We start from the raw sequence: 14,695 nt of genomic DNA on the forward strand, positions 1-14,695 counted from the left end.
CATCATTATAAAAATGCTAAAAGAGGAGGGATAGAGACTTTGACTAATGCTTACAATTTTTTTTAAAAAAAAAAAGAAAACACAAACTGGATCAAGTTTCTCTTGTTATCATCTAATTACATGGCTGTCAATAGAATAACTAACCCCACACCTAGGAAGTGAGGAACTCTTTTTCGAAGATAGTTGAATATTGCAGAATTACAAAGACATCAGCACATAACCTGCACTCATTAGTTGTGCAGGGCATCTGTAATGAAGTTTTCTGCAACGCTAAAAATTCCATACTGGAGATTCAGGATGTCCTTCCAGACCTAAGTACATGTTTTGTAATAGGAAGATTCTAGGAAGATGTAAGTTCCAAGATTTTATAAGCTTCTCATATGTATTTTAGTGGAAGACAAGATACACAACATGCAGAAATTCCTTTCCTTACTACCAACTTCTTGAAATGCAAGTTTGCTATGAGGAGTTAAACACAACCAAGGAGGAAGCACTATAAAAAAAAAAAAAAAAAAAAAAACAAAACACCAAAAAAAAAAAAAAAAAAAAAAAAAGACATTCCACAAGAAAAATATAACCACTTTCAGGAGCTCATTACTCAAATAAAAGTATTTTAACAGGAAGAAAGTGAGGAACAAGAACGGTCATGATCTTAAATTCCATGAAGGAAAAAAAAAGTCATATTAGAGCTAAAATTAAAAGGACAGGAGATTTACTATTAAAGAACATGAAACTGAAAATCCAAACTATTTCGTGACAGTGTCATTTGGACCTATCCTAAAGTGTTATAAAAGACACAGGTTAAATAAATCAGACCTGTATTTCTGCTGACATGATGGTTAAAAAGCAATGTAAAACACTACTGAAAGGCAGTGCTACACTGGCTGTTCTGCAATGTAAATGAGTGCTGTTCAAATTATTTCTCTACCGAGGGAAGCAACAGGCAGCATATAAACGCAAACAACCTTCATTAGACACGTTGTCACGAGTATATTAATCATGTCAAGAAGCACTGCTGAAGTTTCCTTTAGTGCAATTTAATGTACCTTACTTTATTAGGATGCACTTAATTTCACTATGTTTTCTCCTCATTATCATTTATGATGACCAATTAAAATGTTTGTGTCTGTCTCTAAGCAAATTACTTCTCTGATTCTGGAAGCCGAAATCACCGCTTGTCCAGCACTTCTGTCATCTCATTCCACTGGTGCAACAGCTTTCTTAGCCCAGCCTCTATCAGCATTTTGAAGAGAAAAAGCTTACTCGGATTGGACGGCAAGGTTCCCAAATGATGATACAACAGTATATGCCACTCCATATATGTTTCCAACATTCATAAATAAGCCCAAACCATTTTTAATATTCTAACAATCAAGCATGAGGGCATAACTTTTTTTCTCACCCTTCCACAACATAACTGTGAGCAGTTCATCTGACTACAGTTGTTATTTCCCAGCTTCACATGCAATAAGAGACCTGCAAATTAGCTGGGAATTCTGATTACGCAGAGCGCTTTTGCTGTGGCACTTGGGGCAACCAGAAGTGGCACCAGGGATCACCACGCCATGTTTATGAACTCCTTTTTCTGTGGATTACCCGAGGCTCCTGGAACTAACGATACGAGGCTTGCTCCTCAGAAGCTGCTGGAGCTCAACTGCAGAGAAATGGAATTTGGCTTCTTTTTTCTAAAAAAACCCAAACATGTTCTTATTTACAAAACATCACTTTGACACAATAGTAATGACTTCTAGAAAAACGCAGGTAATTGCAAGGATGAAGAAATAAGTCTGAAGACAGTGCTGCCTTTTAAGAACAATTATAATTTCATTAAAATAGGAACATAACTTAAAGATAGATTTTATTCTCTTTGATGATTTACTCATGCAAACTGCACATAAAAGAAAACAGTACAGTTTGTGAAACATGTCAAATGTAAAGACCCAAAATGCTAAGTACAGAAGTAGTGTGACATACGTCTCAAATGGAATCCATGGTAGTACAACTAATAAATTTTCTCTATTTGCTGAACACAGATTTTAATGGTTCTTTTTTGAGCCCCACTGTTAAATTCATTAACTGTTTACACGTCTCCTATACACTTACGTAGACTTATTTTACAAGCGCAACAGTTTTGTTATAAAAAAACTCCACTTATATAAATATGATTTAAAAGCCTTTGTGTTTAGGAGAGCAAATTATAGTAAAATCAATGAGGCCCTATCTAGTCCACCAAAACTACAATGAAAAGTGACTGTATAGCTTTCTTGCAGAATTCACTTTTTGTGCCTTTGCAATTAATCTCCTTCTCACAGGAGGTCCACTGTATTTCACCATCCTGGAAACCCTCAGTAACTGTTACAGTTTTTATCTTGAAACTGGGAAAGTAAGACTTCTAAACACATGAGGTTATCAACTTCCTTAGTTTTAAAAGATAAAGTTTTAAAATAATTAGAATCCCTATTATTTTCATGCTTAAAGCCCTGCAATGATACATATATGACCTAGATACTTCTTTGTCCAGTTTTCATTATAACATGGTCGTATATATATTGTAGAAATTATAATTTTCCCGTGGATCAATAATTACATTTTTAGATTTAAAAGTGAATCAAATTGAAACCTGATGGCACTGACACTTAAAAACACATAGTATAGCGTGGAGAAGGAAGAGCAAATGAACTACACAACCCATTATAAATGCATTAAATCTTTGTTATATACATAATGGAATCCTGCTTTACTGCCAGTTGCTACTATGCATCTGTTTTTGCTATTATACAAAGTTTTCTGACCTGAAAGCACACATCTACTTTGTTTTTTTAAAACAACTTAATCTATTGTAAAATATTGTACTGTATTTTGAACATGAGTACAGACTCAAAATAGATAATGGCACATTTAAAAAAACTCAGTATCCTACAGATGATTGGATAATGAGAAAAAGTGTACCTACAATCATCTCATCAGAAACAAACTACATCATGGAATGTTAGTTATCCAAGTTCCCACAGTAAATAACATTTTAAAACTGCAATCACCTATCAGCCAGCATCACATTGAAGGCATCTTTAGACATTCAAGCAAAAGACTGCTGGCATTAACTACAGAACCATTCTCACGCACACACCACACACACATTATTAATTACATTGTTTCCAAGATACGGTAGATACTGATTTTTTTTTTTTCCCACAAGAAAGGTATCAAAATTTTTGCTACTAAAAGATGACAGTGCTTACACAAGAATTAAGTACAAGTTAGCTTGCAAATACAAGACAATGACAAAAAAAAAAAGTCTTGAGTTGTCTGAAGAAGGATTTTAGGCTTTTCTGGCATCCAAAACCATGAGTAAACTCCTTAGTCTGTGACTCAAAAATCCACAAAATATCAACCTACTTTGGAATACTAAGTATTCCGTATTTGATAACCCTGTATTTTACAATATGCTTACTGGTTGCAGCCTAGCAACAAAGGGTAATTATAGATATCCTATTCTGACTGGAGAAATAAAGCTCTCCTCCCCCCAGAATCAAAGTGTTGTAGGGGGAAAAAAACCCACCTGACATCAATTTAAAATAAAAAAAAATCAAATCCATTTAGTAATGATCCTCATCTAGTACAGGTATGTGCATAAGAGTACTGTATCTCATATACTATACTGGCCCTATTAAACAAATTAAAAACCCCAACAGTTAAAAAGCCAACCAAAATGCCGTACGTAAAACCCAGACATTTTTCTCCCAATGTTCTTCCTCTCATAATGTGCAAAACAACAAAAAGGCAAAAAGACTAAAAGCAAATTTACTGTTACTGTCTTTCTCTTGCCTAGTGCTTTATGACCTTGCTAACATGACAAAGTCAATAGGGACTATGCAGAACTTTGGTATAAAAATGTCACATAATATTACTATCACAGTCTTGGGGATGACCTTTAGTAATTCACCCCAATGTTTGTTGAAATAATACCAAATTAAAAATGAAATAAACCACATGGTACTGTACACACGCTTTACATATTAAGCACAAAAAATAACCAGTAAAACTAATACTTAAAAAAAAAAAAAAAGAAGTCTTTTGCGAAGATACTAGAATGGGTGTTCTGTCTCAACTTCACCTGCCAATCGGTAAAGCCAAATTTAAGTTGGATTTTTAAAAACAAGTAATTTTAAGCTACAATTTCTCCTAGACGGAGACTGGTCTTTTGATTTCCCTTTGAAGTCACCAATGTGTATCTAGGAGCCTGATGGGACGCGAGTGTTCGATCAGCTCCCTGAAGGCTGGGCCTGGGAGGGGGGCGCCATGATGATCTGGGAGAGCACGGGCTCGCTGCTCTGGTCCGCCAGCTGGGTCAGCACCGAGGTGGCCACCGCCTCGGCCTTGGACGTCGAGCTGACGCCGTTGGAAGTGCTGACGGAGCTGTGCTGAATGGCCTCCGTGTGCGGGCTGCCGGGCACCGAGGTGTCTTCCGAACTGTCATCTTTATCTGCAGCTGAAGGAGAGAAATTAATTTGTCTTTTTTCCCCGGGAGTGCACACCGCCACGTCCCACATAACAGCAGTCGTGCCCTAAATCGTTAACATTCATGGCGCACCACGGCACCAGTTGCAAAACAATCTTATTTTCATTTTAAAAATAAAATACTACTTTTTAAGCGAAAAATATGGACCACAGTATGCAATATTCAGGGAAAAAGAACAATTGCTCATCTTCAAAGCCGTGATTCAATTTGTCAGATTTCCTGCCTAGTTTATCAGCTGGTGTGCAGCATGCCTAATTCTAACAACGAATGCTCGTGTCAATAAGCAATAGAGAATAAAAATGCTACCAGGTCTCTTGGTGCTATATGAATTTGCTTTACATTTTAAACGTACATTATTTACTGCATTTGCTTAGTAATCAAGTTCATTATTTACTGCATTTGCTTAGTAATCAAAATTCTACTTCTGATCATGAATATGATGAAAGAAAAAAAATATTAGTTACACTTCTACAATATTTGGATAACGCTTTCAACAAGTTTTCAACCCACATTCTTTTAAACGAGTAAGGTTCACCAAGTTCTTTAGCAAAAAAACCTCTGTCAGTAAGATTGACAAGTGTTGAAACTGATTTTAAAGATATCTTCAAGAATACTTCATGTTTGATCCACAAAACTGAAGTGAATTAGCCACACATTTGTTTCATTCTTTTTCTCATGGTGGGATAAACAGATTAAAAAGTAATTCTCATTGTGCAAAAGTAGAAGTTACAAAATTAGCATGATTTAAAAATGTCTTTCTTACGCAGACATCCTAGTCATGCTAAAATCATCCTTTTTTTTCCAGAGTTGGCCAAGGCATTATGCAAGTACTGTCAAGCAAAAAGCTAAGTTAAAAACTAAAAAAAACCAAAATAAGGTTACAGTTTGTCACTCAAATGTATGAACACCAAATGTATTTACAACCTTTTTGTATCACTTAGTGCTTAGTGTTTGCAAGTATTTTTCACAATGGTTTTATACACTGACTTAAGCCCAGTAAGTTCCTTTTAGAACACTACTGACTGGCACAATATAGAAGGATACACACACATAGCCAGAAGACACATGAACTATTGCTCGTTACAAAGCAGTGGAACAAAGCTTGATTTTCCCTAATTTTGTCTTTGCAGTCCCTTTCAGATTTGCTTAAGACTGGCCTACAAATTCAGAAGTTATCCATGGGAAGAGAAGGGATGGAAAAGGATGACACTAACTCTGAAAGAAACAACACTGTGGTATTGCTGCCTTGCTTCCATAGAAAACCAGGCTAATAACAGCAACTAAAAGGAACACAAAGCATGAATGAACAATGATGGAATTAAGTTTATGACACACTGAGGTTTATACTACGTACTAGCTGTGGGTAAGAAAATTCACTAACTTAGCAAGTCAAGTAACCAACATAAAGATCTTTGAGCAACCTCATGCATACCAAGAACACACTTCCTCTTCAAAGTTTGGAAACAACTGACTACTAGTTGCTTCTGGAAAAGAATGTTAAGTTCAAAAAGGATGGGTAGGCAAGCAAAACTGCTTACATGAACAAGGTAACAATTTCTGTTCTACCTCTACCACAACAAAGCAGATGTAATCATTTGAAAGTATCATAATGCTCTTATCCATGAGGCCATTTTACAGATACTGCATTTTCTCAAAAACACATCTTTCAAGCATTAAAGGAGATGGACACAGATGATATTGAGCAAGGTTTGCAGACAACTGGCACGGATCCTAAGGTTATGTGGTAACTGTATGCAGCAAGAGTAAGAAAACTGAAATACTTCTGAAAGACGTGTGTGATCCTTAGTAAGATTTGCCCATTTAAGAAGAGAAAGAAAATGAAAGTGTGCCAATTCGGTTAACACTATTCACCACAATTTCACCTTTGCTACACTTCTGTCAAGACCAACAACATCTTCCATAAAAAGTAGTAAGAAGGAACACATACAACTTTGTTAAGAATGAAATGGCAGCACATGGGATGACATGTATCGAATACAGTCTCCCCACTGTAACACCTGCCCCTCCACTTTAGAGGTGATATTATTCGCCTGTGAATCTCAGATCTTCCTATTATGATTCTTTTGTTGATCCCCCATTTCCTTGTTGGCAAAATCCTCCTTATCATTAAGAAAAAGGGTTAGTTTTAAATGCTGCATGCCACAGTTCAATGTCCCTTACCATTTATGTTGTTAACTTGAAAAAAAAAAAAAAAATCTGTAATAACATCACAGTGCTAAAGAACAAGACAAAGGCTTGATTTTCTGATTTTGATGGTTTAGGAAGACCATATATGCAATGCAACAGTTATGATCACCAATGTTCAGTATAAGTTTTCATATCATTGAATAGACCAATGAACATACTGTGCTGAAGATAAAAATTTAAATTCCAACAGATCTTTTTCTTTTTTTCTTAGTTGACCAGAGAACTGCTAGGCACACGACTGTGGTTTCTGGAGGGCAACTGATACATACAAGAACTGTAACATAACTAACAACATAGAAAAAAGCCAAGGCATTTTTGCTTTTTAATGGCTCCCCAGTTTTGCCTGAAACCAAGAAGAATGCACGTCCAAATTAGAAAAGAATCTATAGAAGCAATGTGTGCTGTACATTAGAAGACTGAAAATTTACAGACCTATACTCCATGAACTTTTCTGAAAGCTACATTGCTCCTAGACAGGCTCTGTCATAAGAAGGAGTGAGCCATTTTGGAATGGAACACAATGTGGGCTAGACTGAGCTATAGAAAAGATTTTTAAAAAAACAAAGGAGAGAGGAGACTTCTGAGGATGTACTAAAAAGTACCCTTTTAAAGTAGTCAAACATTGCTATTTGCTTCTTAGCATTGCTTACGAATAGCTTTCAGTAAGGTAAGCAAAGAAAGAGGGATTTCAGTCTTCAGAAGTAAAAATCTCACCGAAATGGGAGCAAGTACACAAGCACTGATATGTGAGCCAGAACTCGGATAATCACTAGAAAGGAAGCCTCATGTTAATTCTCATCAAGCTATCCACAGACTATAGAGGGACTCAGGCCCAGGAAAGCTCATTTCCAGTGAGCTGGCCTTTGTGAGTATCCCCTGTAGCCACTGAAGGACTGTCCCCTGACCAGAACAGGCTGTAGGAACATGGTTGTTTGACTGGTTCAAATTATGAGGTCTGAACGTGGTTAGTCACCTTATAGTCTTTAAAAATAGAGAAAGAACACAAAAAAACCCCGATTTAACACCACCTACACTGCAGCATCTATTTATCTTCCTCCCTCTATTTATCTTCCTCTATATTATTTTGTAGAAACATTCCTGAACATTATATCCTTTTGAAAAATATGGAAAAAAAAGCCTAACCACTTTTTTTTTAAACCAACTAATTTCCACAACACATTTTCTTCTAAAAGTTTTCATGTTTTTCCTGCTCCAAGTCCAGAAAAAGCCTGAGAAAACAGGACTACTGCAGACAAAACCTTTAGAAATAATCTTGTATGGAAGAGCTAAAATGAAAAATAAATTAACAGCATTTAGATTTTTTCCTATACACAGCACATTTCCCAACCACCTCCCCCCAATGTTTAAAGATACATTCAGAACCAATAGCATCCTTCTTTGGGAAATAAAATTATAAAATTTAAACTGGCTGAAAACTCAAACAGTGCAACAGAAATTAATCCATACTGCCTCAAAGCGGAATAACCATTTTTCTGGTTTCTCTGTTTCGATAACACTCTCTTTTGAGGCAGGCACAAGGAAAATACAATCTCAGGAACAATCTTAGAAGAAAAAGAAGGCGGTATCTGCACTGTCATGTGTTTTCACTTGGCCTGAGACAAACGTGTGCCTAGGAAATCCAAAAGTTGTTCAGAGATATGTAAAAGTGCCAAAAATACTCAGAAAAGCAATATATTGTTTGTGCCTATTTAAGTACATCATACATGAAACCTCATTAAATTGTGGACTTAGGTGTTAAAACAAAGTCTGCATGGTATAAGTTAGCACTGTCTGAGCAGCGCTCATCATTCAGCACTGCAGGAGCTCAGTAATCTGCTGTCTTCAATTTCTTCCACAGAGACAGACTCTTAACATGTTTTTTAAGCAATTCAACCAACATTACTTGATGAACATAGTATTTTAAAATAAATATACTAGGAACATCATTTTCATTAATGTATTAACTGAAACCATTTTTTTCCACTCGGAAGTTGTACTGTGGGTATGTGGGTATGTCACTTAGCCAACATGCTAATATTCACATGGAGATAATGTCACAAAATCCTTTCAGAGATAGCATTACAATTACCACTCATGTTGAACTCTTTATTTCAAAAGACTTGTCAAGAAACTAGGCGAGCTATGCTTCTAATCTCCTTGCTTTATTTGTTTTTTCTAAAATGTAGCCTCTTCCATTAATTAGTGTTTTAGTTCTTATTTGTTTTGCATTCTATAGTAATTTAGAGACATAGTCCTTTTCTAAGGGAAAAAAAAAAAGCATTACTGAACAGGCCATTTGTTAATTCTTTGCTGAAGAAATCCTTAGCATGTCGTTAGTTTGCCAGTTTAAGGGTTTTTCATGGCAATTCAGGTCCATGAATCCTCAAAACATCAATATTCAAGAAACCTACCTTTTTTCAGGGTGTGTTTTCTTTGGTGTTTTTTTTTGGTTTTTTTTGTTTTTTTTTTTTTTTTTTAAAAAGCTCTTGCATGCATAATGTCATCCCCTGGTAGCTTGTATATGAAATTATGTTGTTTTGTCAGATGGGATCCATAATGGCCTCATCCCTGCAGCAATCATTGTTAATATAAGTCCCAAACATATTTCTATACAGGTCCAATTTACTCCAAGATGCTATTTTCTGTCTTGTCAAAACGACTGAAGATCAAAAGACCAAGATTTATAAGCTCAAAACTGACAAAATCAGTATTCTAAATATATATGGCAATAGAGAGTTGCTAAATCTCCTGAATCTTTTAAATTAAAAAATATTGCCCATTCTGATGAAATTGCTTACAATGACTACAAGTAAAGATGGTGACCATTAAGTTTTATCGCAAGCACCTGAGGATCTGTTTGCATGCAATACAAAATGTTCCTTTATTCTCCTGAATTACTGACACTGGCAAATTAAAATGAAGTGGCTACATATGGCAGAAACAATCTTCACATTTACAAATATCCTGAAATATCACTAAATCATAAAAACGAAAGCTGTGGGTTATATATTATGAATGTTGCCTAATGCATTCCCAGCTCAGTTATTTGTAACAAATTTGTGTACAATAGACAAAATTGGCCATTTATTCTACAGCAGCAGCAGCTGGTTCTGGCAGCGTGTATCATATCCGAAAAGGAAGTTACAAGTCAGGAAAGCATAATTAACCTTAAAAATGCTGGAACGATGAAAAATCAAATGAGCCACTTTAAGTAAAAATATGTATTAGAAAAAAAGGTGCTACCAAAACTCTCAGTATTCCCTTCAGGTTTAGAACTGCTTTTTTAAAATACCCTGTTTATAGAAAAATAGTCGCTTAATGTGGACATTAGAAGAATCCAGAAGACATAGTACAGTAGGAGCCATGAACCTGCATCTGATTATTTTAACAGCTTGACTGATCCTGGATATTATGGTAAATGAGGGCAGCTGTTTTATTACCTCTACTGAAATCTCATTACAATGAAGAAAAAAAACCCAGAAGGACCTTTCACTGTACTAGGCTAAGATAAAGTATAAAAAATGGTTTATCATGTGCTCCTAACACTTTAAGTATATTTTCCAAAGCAGGTGTAGTAACAGAGAGCCCTTAAATGCTAATTATCATATGTGTTTATTAAACCAACACAAAACCTTCAATGTTAGGCAACACTTCAATGAAAATGACTTAAAAACGTATTTCTAAATATCACACATTCATTCCTGTCTTCCAATAACCTTCGGGATTTAAAAAAAAAAATTCTTTAATGTAATATTAGAACTGCATGTCTCAATTTTAACGTTCATTCAGTTCACTTTGGCAGTATTTCACTGATGCAGCCTAAGGCTACAGGTAATGGAACATTACTCACTATGATAGCCAGATTTCTTCTGCATGGCGGTTACAGGGCAATCTTTATGAGCCAGAAGAAGCTGTTTCAGCTGTGCCACTTCATTTCTCAGCAGGGTGACTTCATTCTAAAGAAGAAGAAAGTTATGTACTTTACAAAGCTCAAACTACACACATTTTGAAGGTAACTATTAAAGTTTTACAGGATTTTCAGTTGTTCATTTAGGGGTAGATAAAATACAGGAAGTTTCCATTTGCTAGATATTGCAAGAATGTACACATTTCTCAGAATACGCAAATAATAGCTGAAACTTGGCTAACTTTATGATTTTCTTAAACCAGGAAATGCCTTTTTTTTTTTAAAATACAACATATGCTTTTCAGTTTGCAGATACAGTCTACAAATAGTCTAATTCACATGATCCAGCTACTGTAAGGTTCTTCTGCAAGGTTTTGTTATGAATTCTAATCAGAGTAAACCTGCATTTAACTACCCGCATTTTAACAGACGCCAAAGCCAACATTAAAAAAGGCTAAAAAAATAAAAATAAAATCAAATGCAGAATGATTTGGGTGACAATATTTGTACTTGGACTTTGAAAAAGAAAATCTCATGTACTGAAAAATAATTTATTAAACATTTGTTGATTTCAGCATTAATTTTATCTTTGCAAACCACATAAATGTGTTGTATGAAGGAATCATATAAATGATTTATCATATAAATGATAAAAATTACAGAGTCCTGAAATGTCATCTTATGTCACTAACAGCAGAGTGTAATCTAGGAGACAGCACCTGCAGAATCTAGCAACTGGGTTCATTTCCAGGCTGTGCCTTCCACTATTGGGTGACCTTGAGCAAGGTAATTTTACTTCTTTGTGCTTCAATTTCCTCATTTGTAAAATGGAGGACAGTGATACTTACCGTCTCTGTACAGCAGCAGTTTAACACCTACAGATGAGAAGCGCTACATAACTGCATGTACAGTTATCTACAGTGTCACACTACATGTGGCAATCCAAATTAAAAATGGTATGGAATTTTCATAGACCCATTTTCACTTTAAAGACCAGAAAAATGTCTGTATCTACAGAGTCAAGTTATCTGTAATGCTCTGTGATTTCTGTATGTGTCAGAGTATATGCTTTTCATGGGTTATTTTAAATATAAATTCTTTCCACTGACAGATGAAGTTACTTAAATTATAAGAACCTTTGCACATTAGCATAATATGCCACACATGACATAACTGTTTGGTAAATGCATGTGTTTATGCATATGGGAGCATGTTAAAAAACACAGGAAATTTGGGTTATAACTAAAAATCTTTGGAAAAAACAACATGAAAAAGTCAAACTACTTACTTGCAAGCTAGAAATAATGCACTGCAGTCAGAGAAGAGATTAATTACAACTAGAAGGATTCCAAAGTAAGGCAAACAATTTTTACGAACAAAACTAAGTTTAATTGTGCCAAATAACATGGTTTATAAATACTCTACCTAAGATACCAGATTTAAAAGAAAAGCTCCATTTAAAAGACAAAAAATTTCAAGCCTTTCCACTTGTAAAACACTATTACATGATTCAGAACTACTCTTCTGTTCAGTCATTTTATTGTGTCAAATATCTTTTAGAAACTTTATTTAAAACAAAAGCAAGAGCTGAAAGAAAGCCCAAAATCTGATTTCATGGATGTTTCTAGTAAAAGAAAAATATGATTGCAAACAAAAAAGGTTGCAATGAAAAAAACCACAACCAAAATCCCCACAAATGCTCTACCAGCTGGTATTATGTGTCAAAATCTTGGGCTGAAATCTTGGGCTGTTAAGAAAGCACACTACTTCTGACTCCAGTTTTAAGTTTCCTCTTAGTTCACCATGTTACTGAGGAGCCAAAAATCTGGAGATCAAGCAGGCAGCTGCACAGAATTGACGTAGCTGGGAGGGAAGTCTTAATATAGATTTGAGACACTTCTCAAAGGGGTTTTATTAGAACCAATTCCTATACACATTGTATGTAAAAATAGCAAGTCTTTCCCTTTTGCTTATATATATCAAAATATATTAACATCAAAAGATACTTTCCCTTCTGTATTGTTATGAAGGTATATCACACAGTGTACACTATGTTATTCTCTAGCTATTTCTTTCTCCCTGGATCCAGAATATGTATATAATAGTGGGACCACATTAACCCTTACTCAGCAAGATGTGGGACAGTATTTGTGAGGTATATTTACCAAAACTACCATCAGAGGCAGGCAGATGTGACTTATGGGGATAGGGGATTGTCTGTGGCTGAGTTAAACTCCCCTCCTTCCTGCTTCTTTTTGGACAGCTTCAAAAAGATAACCCCATATGGGAAAGGACCTTTACTTACGGGCATTTCTCTCATAATTTAGCCTTGCTAAAGCAGCTTCTGCAGCTTTAGTATGACTGATTGATGATCCTTTAAAACCTACAATGACCTCATGAGTAAGACAGGCTGTTCTTCCGCTAATACTTTGCCCTCTAAGATTATTAAAGCAACAGGGACCAAACACAGACCATATAATGAACGTTGGCATCTGATCCTGCAATGGGACTGCGTGGACATTGGGGACACGCTGCCAGTACTTCCTTCACATGTTTTATAGCACACCAGACCCTGCAGTACTGTGCAAGGCACAGAGGCAGCCTAATGCACTGTATGGAGTTGAAGATCAATAAAGAAGCCAACACATTAGTAGAAAACACAGTTCACAAAAAGCAAACAGTAAATAAACTTTAAAAGTTTGGAAGCATGAAAAAAATTTACACAGAAGAGCCTATAATAAAGACAGCCAATCTAACCTAAATTTTTTTACTGGCATGATGTAATTGAAGGAATTTTTCCCTGAAGTAAAAACTTGAAAAATAATGCTTAAAAAAGAAATTATGTTCAAAGTAGGCAGAAGTTAATCTACAAAAAGCTGAAAACTGTGGAGCAAAACATATACCTCAACCAAATAAATATCTTCAAAATCTGTATGTTAGAGAGCTTGCAGTCTTCAAACTTTGACAATGACATTAGAAGCTTTGACACAGACATTTCAAGTAGGCCACTAACTGTGTTGAAAGGAGTTGGAATTGTTACGTGAAGCAATGCAACATAGTCATTGTGGTGTTAACCTGCTTTTGGAAACGTGGCACCTTGGTAAATTCAACTGAGCAGGCTATTTGTATATTAAACAAAATATGAACTACTAAACCCTAACAGTCAGTCTATAAAACTGTACTAAGGCAAAACTCCAAACTTATTAAATTTACTATTAAGTATAAAGTAAGCAATCATGGGTCATTACTGTCCACTATGCTGATCAGCTGTGTTAGCCTGTTTAGTGAAGAATTATTATGGAAATATAGGACTGATTAATGTTTTCACATAAAGTACAGTTTAATTATTTCTCTGACATTCAGTTTTCTTTACAAGTCATTCTGTTCTTCACAGAACAGTTTTGCTTTTGGCAGACCATAAGAAAATTACTTTTCTTCCATTCACTATTACCGAGTTAACTACTGGAAATCTTTTGGTTATGGTGCTTACATCATTTTGGGTTATAAAAACTGGTATAACTGAAAGGCAGTGCACATAATAACAAAAAGTCCTTCCACTAAAACCCCTGAAATGTAGCCAATCTTTTTTGTTCTTTGTTGTTCTTCCTGTATATTTGCTTTCACTTGTTTCTTAGATTACTTAAGCTACAGTGCCTCATGCCATTTTGTAATTAATGGATTTACAGTAGGGAGTGTGACTGCATTAAAGGAACGAATCTAGAGGCTGTGAAAGGTATGAGAAGACAATATAACTGCAAGAAATTTAACTAATGCTGGTGCACAGTGTCATGATTCTTGGAACAAAGGAAACAATTTCATGTTGTGTGCTTAGGAATTCCTCACATTTTACAATCTGGGAAGCTGAGTATTTTTAAAGACATCAACATGAAGACAGATACATTGTAATTTCTATTACACGACAAGAAATCTTAACATGCCCTTTACTTTCCTATTGGTCAAGCTGGAATGTTTTCTTTAACAAACAGCATGAAAGAGAGTTTTAATAGGAAGGAAAAGATCTGTGAACTTGACTCAGTGAATAACTCTGATGAAAGAAGTGA

General features: G+C 35.4%; 1 protein-coding gene across 2 annotated transcripts in view; it reads right to left on the minus strand.

Moving 5' to 3' along the window:
* Positions 1–1,799: 1,799 nt before the first annotated feature.
* ATF2 (activating transcription factor 2) overlaps positions 1,800–14,695 on the minus strand; it is a 38,393-nt gene continuing 25,497 nt past the window's right edge. For both annotated transcript variants that reach the window (XM_008937183.1, XM_008937184.1), the window contains 2 exons: positions 10,578–10,683; positions 1,800–4,489 (listed from right to left, as the gene is read on the minus strand). In XM_008937183.1, the coding sequence (XP_008935431.1) occupies positions 4,263–4,489; positions 10,578–10,683 (333 nt within the window). In that variant the 3' untranslated portion in view covers positions 1,800–4,262. The remainder of the gene's footprint in view (positions 4,490–10,577; positions 10,684–14,695) is intronic.

The sequence above is a fragment of the Merops nubicus genome, unplaced genomic scaffold (genome assembly GCF_000691845.1).
Source record: "Merops nubicus isolate BGI_N331 unplaced genomic scaffold, ASM69184v1 scaffold30323, whole genome shotgun sequence".
Classification (NCBI taxonomy): domain Eukaryota; kingdom Metazoa; phylum Chordata; class Aves; order Coraciiformes; family Meropidae; genus Merops; species Merops nubicus.